This window comes from Leiobunum rupestre, chromosome 7 (assembly GCF_980474605.1).
Source record: "Leiobunum rupestre chromosome 7, qqLeiRupe1.1.hap1, whole genome shotgun sequence".
Taxonomy (NCBI): domain Eukaryota; kingdom Metazoa; phylum Arthropoda; class Arachnida; order Opiliones; family Sclerosomatidae; genus Leiobunum; species Leiobunum rupestre.
Window position 1 is genome coordinate 10496919 of NC_143390.1, and position 15650 is coordinate 10512568.

Here is a 15650-nt window from a genome sequence, read left to right on the forward strand (position 1 = left end):
AGGTAATCCGCGCACGCGCGCGCTATCTTCCTGCCTAGGTTATCAATCATACAACTTACATAATTTCCACTTATTTCGTACGATAAAACGCGAACGAGATATTCGTTTTAAGAAATACTCGTGAGATTGGTTCAAGTGTCAAGCGTACTACAATGATATTAAAATGAAGTTTAAAAATATTTCCATTCTACTTTAACAACGAATATTCAATGGCGTCAAAACACTTCAATTCAAATTAACCGCGTCCCCCGGGGTAATCTGCGCACGCGTCGCCTAGGTTATCAATTTTTACATCATTTCAACTTATTCCGTACGATAAAACTTGATAAGATATACGTTCAAGTGTCTTTCGCGATAAGCGTAGATAAATGAACAAGTTGGCCTGGCCACAATATGTTGATATACGGGAAAACGAATCGTCGCGAGAAATACCCTAAATACATTGACTTTTTGACGATTTTACCCCCATTTCATCCCTTAAATCCCGGATCTCGATCCCGAACCTAAACCTGAACCTGGGATCGGAGCCTCGCCCTCACTTTCCTTCTACTTCCAATCAAGCCTTCACTCAGCATACCTGATCGCGTAATTGCAGCCTACACTGATCATCAGGTTGAGATCTCTGGTATGGTACACCTGCCTTGTGCCTCATTTGCTAAAAAGACAACTCTCACTTTTTATATCACGCAACAACAAACCACACCGATTCTGGGAGCACAGGCGATGGTTATCCTCGGACTTATTACTCGTCATCAGCCCTCAACAGTTACTCCTTCTCATCTTCAAACCTTGACAACGTCCAGTACATCAACAATCATACTCAACAGGTTTTCAGATGTTTTCGATAGAGTTGGTAAATTACCATTTAAATATAACATTCAGCTTCAACCTAACGCTATACCAACAGTGTCAGCTGCTCATAAATTACCTCAAGCATTACAGCAGCCAGTCTTTGCTGAACTCCAACGATTGCTTAAAGAAGGAATTATAGTTCCAGTGGAGGAACCTACGGTCTGGGTCCATCCAATGGTCGTTCAACGGAAACCCGATGGTTCAGTACGAATTTGCCTTGATCCTCGAACATTGAATCCAGCAATTGCTAAACAGCATGTCCATATGCCAACTCCACAAGAAATCTTTGCAAAACTCCATGGCCATACTGTGTTTACTGTCCTTGATGCCAAGAATGCCTTCTGGCAGGTAGAATTGACTGAACAAAGTTCGTATTTATGCACGTTTATTACGCCTTTTGGAACTTATCGTTATCTACGCATGCCTTATGGTATAAAACCAGCTTCAGAGGTTTTTCAACAGTTAATGTACAAAATTTTTCCACCAGCTCAATTTCCTAATACCAGTATTTCCACAGACGATTTCCTTCTCATGGCACGTGATACTGCGGATCATGATGCATTATTGACTCGAGTCTTAGGAAAGGCACGGGTGACCAATTTAACTTTTAGCAAGAAAAAATTACAACTGGCTGTAGACCGCATCAAGTATCTTGGTCACATCATTAGTCCTGAAAAAATTCAAATAGACCCAGAAAGAATCAAGGCGATTAATGAGTTTCCTCCACCAACAGACAAACAGGCATTACAACGTTACTTGGGTATGGTGACCTACATTACACGCTTTTTGCCCTTATATTCAGAATTAGCAAGCCCATTACGTGCATTATTAAAAAAAGACGCTGTCTATGCATGGACCCCAACTATTCAACTTGTATATGACAAAATACAGAAATTAATTTCAACAGCTCCTATCTTAGCGGCTTTCGATCCTTCTAGGCCATGCCGTATTACTGTTGACTCCAGCTCTACTGGCATTGGGGCTGCCTTACTTCAGGATGAGAAACCTGTTGAGTATGCCTCTACCACATTGACTACTACCCAACAACAATATGCCCAGATTGAAAAGGAGTTGCTGGCTGTTCTATATGCTTGTGAAAAATTTCACTTTTATATTGTTGGTAGGAAAGCTCTCATTGAAACTGATCACAAACCTTTAGTTGCGATTATCAAGAAACCAATGCATATGCTGTCCCCACGATTACAACGAATGGTACTAAGGTTACTAAGATATGATTTCACACTAACATATGTTCCTGGCAAAAGATTACATATTGCAGATACTCTTTCACGTGCAGCGCTTTCCCAAATGGACCTTGATACTTCTGAAATGGAAGGTCAGTATGCTGCCCTGTATTCATTAACTGCACTTTCAGAAGACCGATATATCAAGATGCAGCAAGCTACCCATGACGATCCTGTACTACAAAAAATACGAACTTACATATACCAGGGTTGGCCATCTACACAGAAGAAAATGAACCCAGATATAATTTTGTACTGGCCCCATCAGGAAGAGTTCCATGAAGAAGACAAACTGATATACCGTGGAAATCGTCTAGTTATTCCTGCTACTATGAGAACGCAAGTAATGACTCAAATTCATTCAATACATCAAGGCGTAAACGCTTGTTTATCAGAAGCAAAACTTCATGTTTATTGGCCACGTATCACTACCGATGTCACCAATTTTGTCAAGAACTGTGCGGTATGTCGTTCCCGAGACCGTCAAACTTCACCAATACCAATGAAACCACATGATATACCAGAGCTTCCCTGGCAGACTGTTGGCTCCGATTTATTCCAGGTAGACAATACCAAAATGATTATACTGATTGATTATTTTTCTAAATTTATTGAGCTACAGGAGATGCGTACAACTACAGCTGAGGAAGTGATAAAATTTCTTAATCCACACTTTTCACGCTATGGAGCGCCTCAACGTCTAGTATCAGACAATGGCCCCCCATTCAATTCTTATAAATTTAAAGAGTTCTTGCAGCAATGGGGAACGCACCACGTAACAAGTAGCCCGTATTATCCACAATCTAATGGAATGACCGAAAGAGCGATACAAACTGTAAAAAACCTTCTTATTAAATCCAAAAGTGACGGCCGTGATTTGCACTACGTGCTATTAGAATACCGTACTACTCCAATAAGTGGTCATCTCCCATCCCCGGCACAGATGCTTATGGGTCGACAATTGCGAAGTCACAACACCACCACGAATCTTACTCTTCAACCGGACTATCCTATCTGTCAAATTCGGCAAACTCTTCTTGATCGACAAAATAAAATGGTAACAATGCAACATTCACGGATACACCCTCAACCTTCTACTTTTCAGCCTGGTTCCCATGTCTATTACCAAGCTGGCCATCGCAATTTTGTGCCAGCAATAATTCATTCCCATGCTAATGAGCCTGATTCATATAATTTGCACACCTCGGATGGAAAATTCCTACGTCGTACCCGGATTCATCTTCGCCCATACATCGGAACCAATGTCAAACCTCAGAATATGCCTCAACCAGTGTCTCCACCGGATCTACGAGCTACAAATATCTCCGGTACAGTTACATCATATAGTAATTCCAGATGGAACAAGCCTGTTTCTAGACTCAATCATGTTATTCCTCGAACTCCTGCTACAACTGTTGACTCAGGAAATGTTCAACGAAGCTCATTCCTTAACTCCACCAGACAACCACCTTCTACTCAGCAGTCAGCACCGTTACAGTTACCAATACAGTCTGAACTGAATTTAGTGTCAAATTGCCTTCCAAATCTGGCACCTAGTCAAACTCCGGTACAAGCTCTTACAATTCAACAACCACAACTCCCATCAAGAATGTCTCAAACTTCGAACCCAATATCATATCAAGGACAATTTCAACAATAATTAATATCTTCCTCTCCTTTTCCATCAACTCGTCCACCGTTTCCGGAACCACCGACACAGGAACCCAAGACTACTGCAACTCGTTCTGGCCGTGCAGTAAAGAAACCAGTGATATTTGATATATAACACTAACAATTAAAAAAAAGGTGTAATAATAGATGGCGCCTTTGTAGTAATAGATGGCGCCTTATCTTTTGACCTTTCTTGCCCGGGATAAATGCTGTATATAAACCTAGCCATTAGACAGAGAGACACAATAAAAAGCTCTTTTAACTATGATTACGCTTCGTCTACTTTGAACTTATAATAACTTCCCCCTCGCCTCTTTACAGGGACACAAAGGTATCGGTTGTACTCCGCCACGATGAAAAATAGTTCTCTATAAAATACGTGAATATTAAACTTTTGCTTTCGATAATTTGGTTAATTTAGTTCCTAAATAAAGTAGATATATGATAGAAACTAAAATGCGACATTTTAAAATAATAACACGACTTTTGAAAAGTAATAAACCGTAACTAGAATAACACTCACTTAAATCGTGGAGAGCGTGGCGCCATCTAAGAGCAGAGATCGGGACTAATTGGTAAATCTACGATGTTAAGGCCTAACAATTGGCAAGTTTAACTGAAATAATAGCTATAGCTACGAGCTTTTTTTGTTTATTTTACAATTGATATTGTAGTTATTAATTAAAATCAACCGTTATCGAAGGAAATAATGGTTAGCATTTGACAGAGAGACTATTTGAAATCGCGAGGCGGTGACATGGTTGCCAGGGAATAAAATTCAAAATTTTAATCTTGAGAGCGGACCGGAATACCACAAATGCACTCCTTCGCGCGTAATGTGCTATCTTTATTGGTTAGAAATATCACGTGATCACTAGCTCTTCAAAAAGGGTGTCAAGCATGGTGGAAGGTAAAATCTGAAGGCAGTGATAGACTTTCTCCCCCTATTTACTTTTGATAAAACATCTTCAAGGAAATCGCCAAGAACTAATATTTCCGAGAGCCAGTACCTGCAAGGTACTGTTTATATGGTGCTGGTTGAAATGAAAATGGAAACTTTTCACCAGTAAATAGAACGTCGTATTTTTGCGAAGCTTTAATATGTCCAAAAGAAGCTACCTGGTTAAAAGGAAACACTTTTTGCATACCATACAGGTGAAAAGTTTCCATTATTTCAACAAGCACTATATAAACAGCCACTCTCAGGTCCTGGCTATCGGAAATATTACTTCTTGGCAATTTCCTTGAGGATGTTTTATTGAAGCGCCTATAGTTTAAACTTTGGTCAGAATTATTATTTCTGGCTGAACAAAATGATCCAGGCATATTTAAATAATTTTACAAATGAAATAAATTGTCATAATATCAAATCCGAACTGGTTTTTGCGCTGTCCTCAACGCGCGCTATTAGCTGGTGAAACTGCATTCTCTTATCGGGATCCGACAATAAAATTATTACGGCTTTTTGAAAGAGAAACGTCTTTCACTCTCTCTATACTATTCACTCTCTGCTAAGAGCCCTGGGAATTTTGCGTAGTAAACGTTCATTGGAGCGGCGTTATCTAGAATTTTTCCTCCAAAAAAGGGGAATATCTCGACGATAGAGTGGAAACACTGCTTCCTATTCTTGCGGTTTTATTTATTACTGCATGTAGGAGCTGGAAATCATGGTTTCCGGCAGATCTTTCATCCATGAATAAGGCTTAGGGCACTAAACGGTGCCGTTGTCCGTGGATAATAAATAAAGTATTTTGAACTATTTTTTTATTTGTTTTAAACATATCATTAACAGTTATAGGGTGTGTTACGTTTAAACCAAGTAAGTACTTTGAAATGAAAAGCAATCGTGGACGTGCTTAAAATTTTTATTTTCAATTTTAGGCCTTAGTTCTTTTTCGTTGTTGGCGTTTGGATAATAACTTTCGAGTTTTGTATTATGTCCAATGCGACAGGAGCTAATACAACGCCTTTAGGGCGATTAAATCCAGCTATGAATATAACGAAACTTCAAGAAGCGTCGCTACTAAAACCAAGATATATGGCAAGTCCCGGTGCCCCGATACCAAGTGGAAACCAAAGTTTAAATACCGGTGGGAACATTCCAAGCAGTGTAACCTTGCCAAATTTTGTTAATACAACTGGAAACAATTATGGACCTGTTCCCATTAAAAGGGAGAGGGACGAAGATGGTAATATTGCTTTTATATTTTTTTCAGGGAAGGGGGTAGGTTGAAGTTTCTTATGAATTTTAATTAATTTTTAAATAACTAATGGACTAAGCAACAAGTATTGTAGTAGAAACTTCTGTCTCACATTCATCTAATTAATAAAGGAAATATTTTGCTCCATTCAAGGTTAAAAACTTATTAGTGTTCCTTTCCTTGAAAGAAAATGCTTAACTATGTGCGATGAAGTAGGAAGGAGTGATCTTGTTTGTTATCTTGTCTAGTTTTAAAAATAATAGCTCCTTTTAACATCTTTGCACATGCATATTTGCTGAATATGCCTAATTTTTTTCCTAATAGAAGGAAGCTAATAACTTCAATTGAATTTGAAGGGAAATTCAATGGCAGCAAATTTTGTGTTTTACATATAAACTTAGTTTTCATGACAGTGTAATGGCAAATGTTTAAAATGACTACCAACACTTTTCTTCCCACACACCCATTAATGACTAAAATATTAAAAAAGGGTGGGCAGAATCTCTAGTATTATTTCAAAAACCATTTCCATCTGGCCATTCGTAAATTATGAAAGGCAGAAATTGGATGAATAATTTGTGAAAGTGTTATGGGAAGAGGGCAGTAGAATGGAAAGGAAATCGCAAAAAAGTTGTTTAAAAAATCATAATTAACATAATGCACACAAGTATGAAGCTGGAAGATTTACATAGATTATAGTTTTGTCGCAAAGCGATTGTGTAATTGAAAGTTTGGAGAAACAAAACCCATCTAATTACTGCCAGGTTAGTTTAAGTGCTTAAAATACAGTTCATAATGCTTTTAGGTCTCAAATTCAACTAATTGAGGGTTAATAATACAATTTTATGTTAAGATTCAATAATAATCATAATTTTTTGCCAAAATTAGCTGTATTTTTACTTTCATAAGTGTTTTACAAAGCCAAGGTTGATCCTTTTAAATGGCTGGTAACAGCTTGCAGAGAGTAGTCGGTCCTTAGCCATGTTATGATTTATGTGCTCAATTAGCAACAGACTATAAAGTTAAAAATTGATTTAGTGGGGTGGCGGAGTGGTAAGCACTTTCGCCTCTCAGCAATAGGAGCCGGGTTCGATCCCAGCTTGTGGCACTGGGTAAAAACTCTGAACCACTCCTTCTGCACTCCCCTCTGGTTAAAGGGGTTTTCCCTCGAGTTCTTTGGTTTCCCCCCTCTCATAAAAACTTGTAGAGGTTAATGCTAAGTAAGGGCCTGCCACCACCCTCCTACTCAGTGTAACCCGGCCACCGGAATTATAGGCAATAAAATTCTCTCTATGACTAGCTGATTAAAATTGTAAGTTTCATGTGTATATATGTTTATTATATTTTTAATATTATATATTATATTAGCCACATAATTTATCATGTATCATCAAAGCTTGTAATAGACTGGAAATGAAAGAAATGGTTGAGACTTGTACATCATTTATATTTTGTCACAATAAATCAAAGATTTTTAGGATTTTTTGTTAAGGGAGAATAAAAGTTTTCCTTTTTTAGTCTCACACTTTTGTTTTAAGATTTACCCCAAAATCATTTTTCTACATGTAGTTTAAATTAATCTATATACTTCAAAAATGATTTTAGGAAATTTTAAATTGAGTAGTTAGACGGTTTTCCATGAAACAAGCTAGCAATATTATATATTATATAACTAATTCAATATACCGAGCCTGCTTTAAGTAAAAGTGTAAAGTGTAAATGCAAAAAAAAGCATGTTACTGGTACTTGAGTTGGAAATGATAAAAGACAATCATATACTCTTTTAAAAACACCAAATTTCTGGTGTTTTAACTTTACAGAAATCATGTCTTCCTTAATATTTCAAACACTTAGTTGATCAGATATTTGTTGCATAATTAAAGGGGTGGGCATGTGGATCAGCATAGTAATTTGAATTCCTGTATGTTTCCTTCAAAATCAGTGCAAAATCCCAAATCTTTGGTACAAGTCAAAACTTAAAAATTTTGTACACTTTTCTTTGTATGTCTTGACCCTTTCAATTGGAGGTGTTTCCAATTTCTACGACGGATTGGGTATTGAAAATATCGTTTTTTACGATACATGTTAATAGCCAGCACCTGTTTCTCCCTGATGACTTGCAAGCCATTATTGAGAACTATGAGATTATTCTTATTTAAGAGGGTTCGTGTGCATCACTAGTTATAGTCCCTATTCCATTACATTTAAATTTATAAGATCATACAGTTAAAATTTAAGTCCCCAAACAAATAAAAAAGGCAAAAAATAACTTCTAAATACAATTGTAATACAAAGCAAATCTGGGTTAATTAAAATATTAATCAGTAATTTAATAGGGTATTCCGAAAAAGATACTTTCTGTTGTATGGTTAAAGTATTTTAGTGTCACTTCTTTTTAACTCGCTTTCGAAATCGCGCGAGCCACAATCTACTAATATATCAAGAGCGTGTGCCCAAAAAATTAACTCTTTTTGTACCTGTATTTGTCGTTATTATATTTCAGAATCACCTAATAAGATTTCAATTTATTTTAAATTATGTAACTGAGAAGCAAAGTATCTATTTGACTGGTAAAGAGTTAAATGTTTAAAAATAAGTAAGCATGTGCGAATATTTATTTTGGGTTTTCGGGTCGAGTATCGGGTATTAAAAATTTTGCTTTTCGAGTATCGAGTCGAGTATCTAAATTTTATCGGGTTTTCGAGTATTTAGGCTTAGATTAAAAAAGGGGGTTTCGAGTACTCGAGTAACCTCGGGTACTTGAGTAACTTCGAGTACTCGAATAATTATGCTTAGCTAAAAATTATGGTTCGAGTATTCAGTTCTAAATTTTATTAGGAAAAAACAAAGTTAACTTTCAAAACTGGTGAATTAACACTGAGTCATATTTAAAGCTTTTAAATATACTACACTACTGAGCCTAACTTTCCAAACTAAAATTAAACCACCTACAAAAGGTTCGTGACTAGTGATTAACAAGCTACCAAAAAGTAATGGGAGGTGAGGGAACTTTAAGTTATGGTTAGGCTTGCAATTTCAGTTTCATTTTGTACCTTTACTTGCTTTTAAAACAATATCCAATTAGGAAGAACCTAAGAATTTATTCTGACTCTTCGACCAATTAGAGGGTTTAAGGCCAAGCCAAAAAGATGTTTTTTTTTTGGGAAAAAATCCATAAAACTAACGGGTTTTTTTTTCGAATATCCCGCCGAAAACTCGCGGTTAGGGCCTTTGCAAAAATTGGCCTATCGGGTACCCGAAAATCTAAGCCTATGCTTTGAGTTTAGACCCGAAACTTTTTCGGGTTTTTTTAATAACGATTTTCGGGTATCGAGTCGAGTACCCGACTCGATACTCGATCGAGTACTCGATTAAAATCGGGTACTCGCACATGCTTAAAAATAAGTTAAATAAAATGGATTTTGATTAACAAAATGATTAGCTTTTTCTTAAAAAAATTGACAGTGCCAAACTTGGTCATAAAATACCACACACCCATGAACCTAAATAAATCACACTACTAAATTACCTCAGGATGTTATTTCCTCGAAATCTAAACCACTTTTTATGGCTCACATGTGGAAACTCTCTGAACGCCTATAACACATCTCTGATGACGTTTATTTATGCAGAAGAAGAAGATGGCTAGCTTATATCAACAAAAATCAGTCCATTTAAAAATCTTTTATTCAATAATTACTTTAATATTGTACATATTTACAGATTCATCAAATACCAGTTGGACATCGCAAGAAGTATCAGCTGCAACTGAGCGAAAACGAAAGCGCCGAAGTCGGTGGGGTGGAGATGAGAAAGAAAAGGTTTTCATTCCTGGAATGCCCACTGTTCTTCCCAATAATCTTTCACCCGAGCAGGAAAGAGCTTATTTATGTAAGTACAAGAACTAATTTTGCAAATTAATATACTCTTAGTTGTTGGCATATAAGGCCTACATGGTATTTTACCCCAATAGTTCTTAGTAGATATTGATTTTCTAACTAGGGGCTGCCTGTTACTCGTGTGTTTCAAAATAATAATTTCTTTCTAATTCTCTGGTAGTTCAGGAATTATCTGCTAATAAAAGGATTGGCAGCTCATAATCGATGTACTGGTAAATTTGAGTATCTTACAGTAGTCACAATGATTACTCTAGATTGGGAATGCAAATTTTTGTAATACCCCTTGGAATATTTGCTCCCTTATAAATATGCATTTTTTATAATAAGACTGAACAGGACCAAGAATTTGATGTCACGTGTCTGTAACTGGGTCTAGTTTATAATCCTTATTTTAGCAGAATAGTGTTTTTATTATTTATTTCTAATAAGGCTTTAGAGGTTTTTTTTTTAACATAAATAATTTTGCCACAGGTGAAATTTAATCAACCACACTCATTTTCTAGCTTCTATTTTGACCCTTAATTTAGCCGAGTTTAGAATATGTTTATTTATATTGAGAGTAATATTGGGCTTTTTGGTCCCGTTTTTTTTCTAACCGGCTCTCTTCCAGTGCAGCTTCAGATTGAGGAAATAAGCCGTCGTCTACGCACAGGTGACCTAGGAATTCCGGCAAATCCCGAAGAAAGGTTTGAAATTCAGATGCTTCAAGTTTCCATCTTTGAACTCAAATCATCATTTGGTTTCAGTTTAATATATCTTGAATAATTATAAGCCTATACTTCACTAACCAGAAAGCTAATTTAATAAATTTTTTAATGCCGGTACAGTTTAATAGCGGGGTTACTCCTAAACTTGCCTGTAATGTACATGGCTCTTTTGGAGATAATTTTCATTTCAGTAGTGTTATTGTTAACTGAAAGTTTATAGGTTAAACTTTACAAATGTACTTAATGTGTATTAGTAATTTTTCGATTCAGCCTAATTGCAAATTTTCCAGCATTGCAGGAAATTGGTTTTAATTGTTAATCATATGTTCTACACAGATATTCTCAGTAAAATAACTATTTATCCTCAAAGCAAAGTAACTTTTAATGTTGCAGTAATCCTTTCCCATTTAATTTCATGAGGACCAACCAATTTCACGAATGGATATTTTGTAGGGTTGATATCGACATTTGAATATAAAAGCATTGCTAATATATTTTAGCTTTGGTATTTTAAGGGTGATCAATTGTATTTCAAGTACACTAATACCAGCCCCCCCCCCCCCCCCACCCAAAAATATAATTAGTGTAGTTACATTCCACTTAATAAACCACTTAGATCTAATCTACTATTTGGTTGTAATTGTTGATGTTTTAAGCGAAATAGACTTTTATGCAGCGAAAAAAACTAAAGAGTGCTCAAGTGGTTTTAAGGGATGGCAATGACATGACCCTAAAATTGCCATTTATCTTACACGCTTGCTTATAGGTGCCTGAAGCGAAATACCATATATTTTCAGAACTAAAATCTAACTCCAAATTAGAGCTGTTGTGACCTGCCTTTAGACCTTGATACTCCAAAAGGAAAAAAGCTTCATTTGATGATTAAAACAAATATATAGTTATTAATTCGTATTCATAAATACAATATAAATATATTGATATATTTTTGGTCACTCTGAATTTGGGAAAATAAGTCATTGTAAGAGGAAATTCACTATTTGCATATAATTTGAGTGCAGTGCCGTATTAACTCATGGCAGGGTCCCTAGGCTTTGAGACCTTCAACATCCCCTCCCCTTGTGACGCATGGGTCCCTGCTTGGCCCGTGCTCTTGGCACTGATTGAGTGCCATTTATGTAATGGCATCATTAATGTTTCGAGGTAAAATGACCATGCAGTGAATGGTGCTCACTTTATATCAAAGTAGTTCCTTATTTTTACAATGGCTTTAGCTAAAATATATAATGAAAGTAAAAATAGATGCAGTTTATTTTATTTTTTTATTATTTCCAGTTAATGGAACATTTTAATAGTCATGATTTCAGAATAGCTAATGTTAGAACTTTTTACCTAGGCCATTTCCAGTTAGAATTCATTCACTAGACTTACCATTTTTCTCTTTTGGAATATTTTTCTTTTAATAGATCGCCTTCTCCAGAACCGATTTATAATAGTGAGGGCAAGAGGTTAAATACGAGAGAGTACCGTACGAGGAAAAAGCTAGAAGATGATAGACATTCTCTTATTCAAGAAATGTTTAAAGTTAATCCAGAATACAAGCCTCCAGCTGATTACAAGTATTATACTTTTATCTGAAAATTTTTTTTTACAACACTCCTACCGAGACTAAAGGGGGTGGAATCACAATTGGTAAATCTTGGTATTTCCAAGGAGATCAGTTAAAATGGGGAATCCCTGTGAATGTTTTGTAATTTTTTTGGCCACTATATGGGTTAAGGACTCCCTCAGCATTGCAATGTAATGTGTAGAATAAATAGTCTAACCAGAGGGGAGTAAGAAAATGCACGCTTCGCAACCTCTTTCAATTAATATCTCTGCGTAATGCCATCTATTAATTGCAAAGGAAGCTAAAATTCAAAATAGTGAATTAACATAGTAGAGTATTATAATTAGACAACTTATACTCTACTTAGTGGACTTTAACCTAAATTATATATCCTATATAAAATATATTGTTAGATTACTATAGTTTAAGTTATTGTTAAATTTACAAACGAGCCAATCAACGCAAGGGATATTTTTATGTCTTGCCTTTTGGGTTAAAATGTAGGTCAGGTATCGATATTGTGTGGATTTCAACACTAGCGACATCTGTTTGAAAAAAAGAGCTACTTCACGTTGAGCCGACACTAGCTTTAATAACTTAGAAGATGATTAATTTAAAGAAGATTCTCTTAAACCACCCATTGCGTGAACTTGGGGAATACGCCTTTTGTAATATAACCCAAGTGCAGATCTGACTGAGCGTGAAATGGGAATTAGAAATTAAACTACTGTGTCTAATAAAACTGCCCCAATTTCCAAATCGGTTTCATACTCCCTTTAAATCTGTTCGTAATAAAATCTTGTATTTTTTTTTAATTTAGGCCTCCAATGGTCCGTGTGTGTGAAAAAGTAATGATACCTCAAGAAGAACATCCTGATATAAACTTTGTTGGTCTACTGATTGGACCTCGTGGTAATACACTAAAATCTATGGAGAAAGAGACTGGAGCAAAAATCATCATAAGGGGCAAGGGCTCCGTTAAAGAAGGCAAAGTTGGACGTAAAGATGGACAACCACTTCCAGGAGAAGATGAACCACTTCATGCTTTTGTGACTGCAACAAACCCAGAAGCTGTAAAAAAAGCTGTTGACAAGGTTTGTTTGATGGTCTTTATCTTCTCTACCAGTAACTTTTTTTCTGTTTTATTGATGTCATGAATTTCAGATCAGAGAAATAATAAGACAAGGTGTTGAAGTACCCGAAGGTCAAAATGATTTGAGAAGAATGCAGTTGCGTGAATTAGCTTTGTTGAATGGTACTCTAAGGGAAAATGAAGGACCACGCTGTACAAATTGTGGAGCAACGAACCATCGTAGCTGGCAATGTCCTGATAAACCTAATGTTACAAATAACATACTTTGCACCAATTGCGGAGGAGCTGGACATATTGCCAGGGATTGCAGGGAGAAAAAGGGTGCAGCTGGAGGAAATACAGGCTTTGGTGGTGGAGCTGTTGACAAATCAAAAATTGATGAAGAATACATGTCCCTAATGGCTGAATTAGGTGAAGGCCCTCCCGTTATTCCCAAGAATTCTGGAAGCAGTAGTTATAACAGTGGACCAAGTCCATTGGTCGAATCACAAGGTTTGCCAAGAGCTATAATGGCTCCACCACCCAACTCTTCACCGAGCGGAGTATCGAACAATCAAGGCTGGATGAATATGGGTGGTAAACCAATGGGCATGCAACAAATGCAAGGAGGTCCACCACAGATGCAACCTTCAAATATGATGGGAAACAATGGAGTTCCACCACCACCGCCAGGTACTGGAGGCGCTGTTTCAAATATGATGTCTCCATGGCCACAAGGAGGAATGCCTGTGAACCAAGGACAGGTTAGTGGTCATATGTTGGTTTCATCAGGAAATGTATACATTTGGAATGTCTAAGGCTCCATTATGACTGAGCTTTCAATTATCACTGAGATAAGGGTGGGGAAATGTATTTTGAAACTAATTGGTCTTCCGAAGTTCCGATCCTGTATTAAAAATTGAAGACGCTTTGTATAAAAAAAACTTAGTAAATGATTCTAGAAACCACATTGTTCTTGAAGAATTGATAATGTTTGAACAAAAATAGTATAGCTACACAAATTCACGAATTTAAGTGGTTAGTTTTAGACAAGGGTTTATGTTGAACTAACTCCAAGTTTAGTGTACTAACCTCACTCATTTCTATGGTAATCATCATGGCCAATCCAAGTGTATGGCGAGAATTTCCTAATATTATTTGTTCAATGATATAAATTGACTAATTTTTGTCTTCTCTAGAATGGTATGAATATGGGAATGGGCCCTCCTCCAGGCATGATGCAAGGACCCAATAATAACCTACAAATGGCAATGCAAGGAGGTATGCAGGCCATGCCTTGGATGATGCAGCCTCCAGGAATAGGTACAGTTCATTTTTATAATTAATGAAGTAAAGTTAGAATTTGTATTTTAGGGGGTTAGTAATAAACATTAATATAAGAAAAAAGGATATTATATATTTAAATTGCTTACAAACTGATCATTTTTATGAAACTATGTTAAAGGCAGTACAAACTAATACATTCAACAGTGGATCAATGAAATTGTTTTCCCTTTGGTGATTAATTTTTGTGGTAGAATTTATTCCTTTTTTCGAATGCTGCATTCGAAAAAAGGAATAAATTCTACCACAAAAATTAATCACCAAAGGGAAAACATTATGCATCACCTTAGTTTTTACAGTAGGGAAAACTCCTATTGTAATATACCGAAGCGCCTGCAGATTGTTAAATGGGAATTTGAGGAAATAATAATCAGTTAAGTTAAATTACTACGCCCCTGTTACAGCCCCAATTTTAACCATATGCATCCTTTAATATTACCCTTCACATTAACCATACCCCAACCAAAGGTATTATTATATTTTGTTCTAAGAAGATATTTCCACCTCTCTTATACTGAGGAGACTCTTATAATTGTTTTTGGGATTTTTCCAGCACTAATTATTTGTAACTATGCAGACAAAGCCAATGCTTAATATTCAGGTTATTAATATGTAAACAGATCTTCCTGTCTTTCCAGGAGACATGCAGATTCCTGGAAATCCATGGCAACAACAACCAAATCAACAACAAGGAATTCCAATGGGACAAGTACCTGGGGCTTCATACCCTTGGATGGTAGGATATGGTGTTCCTCCTAATCCGATGATGGGAGTGCCTCCACCGCCTCCAACCACAACCAATTCAATAGATTTTTCAATTCTCGCTGCTCCACCGCCACCCCCTCCTCCAAGTTAATGTTTTTGCCTTGTTTTGAAAAATAAAATACAATTCATATGGGTATTCAATAATTCTGATTACTTGAGCAAAGGAGTTGTAACAAAAAAATGCATTTGATTTTCCTACTGATATTCGATAGAATTTTTTTATAACAAACTCTAAGATACAATTTATCTTTTTCCCGTATGAAAGACCATCTTTCACAAATGTATATTTTTGTCACATCTTTGTTCATTTTTTTACTTTTTAAAGATT

At 36.2% G+C, this 15650-nt stretch overlaps 1 protein-coding gene across 2 annotated transcripts; it reads left to right on the forward strand.

The window, feature by feature from the left end:
• Nucleotides 1–5402: 5402 nt before the first annotated feature.
• Nucleotides 5403–15441, forward strand: LOC149934412 (splicing factor 1-like). 2 transcript variants are annotated; one of them, XM_090154850.1, is made up of 9 exons: nt 5403–5586; nt 5649–5956; nt 9692–9859; nt 10478–10553; nt 11999–12151; nt 12962–13235; nt 13306–13977; nt 14413–14536; nt 15178–15441. In XM_090154850.1, exons 2-9 carry the CDS (start codon nt 5704–5706, stop codon nt 15411–15413), a joined length of 1956 nt encoding a protein of 651 aa, XP_090010976.1. In that variant the 5' UTR covers nt 5403–5586; nt 5649–5703; the 3' UTR covers nt 15414–15441. The 2 variants fall into 2 exon arrangements, with proteins under 2 accessions (XP_090010976.1, XP_090010977.1); XM_090154851.1 differs by having other exon boundaries at nt 5404–5586; nt 15196–15441.
• The last annotated feature ends 209 nt before the right edge of the window (nt 15442–15650 follow it).

What these genes read in the sequence shown, in the direction of transcription:
- LOC149934412 (XM_090154850.1), top strand. Translation starts at nt 5,704, where the DNA reads ATGTCCAATGCGACAGGAGCTAATACAACGCCTTTAGGGCGATTAAAT. An exon ending in CCGGCAAATCCCGAAGAAAG is followed by an intron (nt 10,554 to 11,998) that starts GTTTGAAATTCA and finishes TTCTTTTAATAG; the next exon opens with ATCGCCTTCTCCAGAACCGA. An exon ending in TGCCTGTGAACCAAGGACAG is followed by an intron (nt 13,978 to 14,412) that starts GTTAGTGGTCAT and finishes TGTCTTCTCTAG; the next exon opens with AATGGTATGAATATGGGAAT.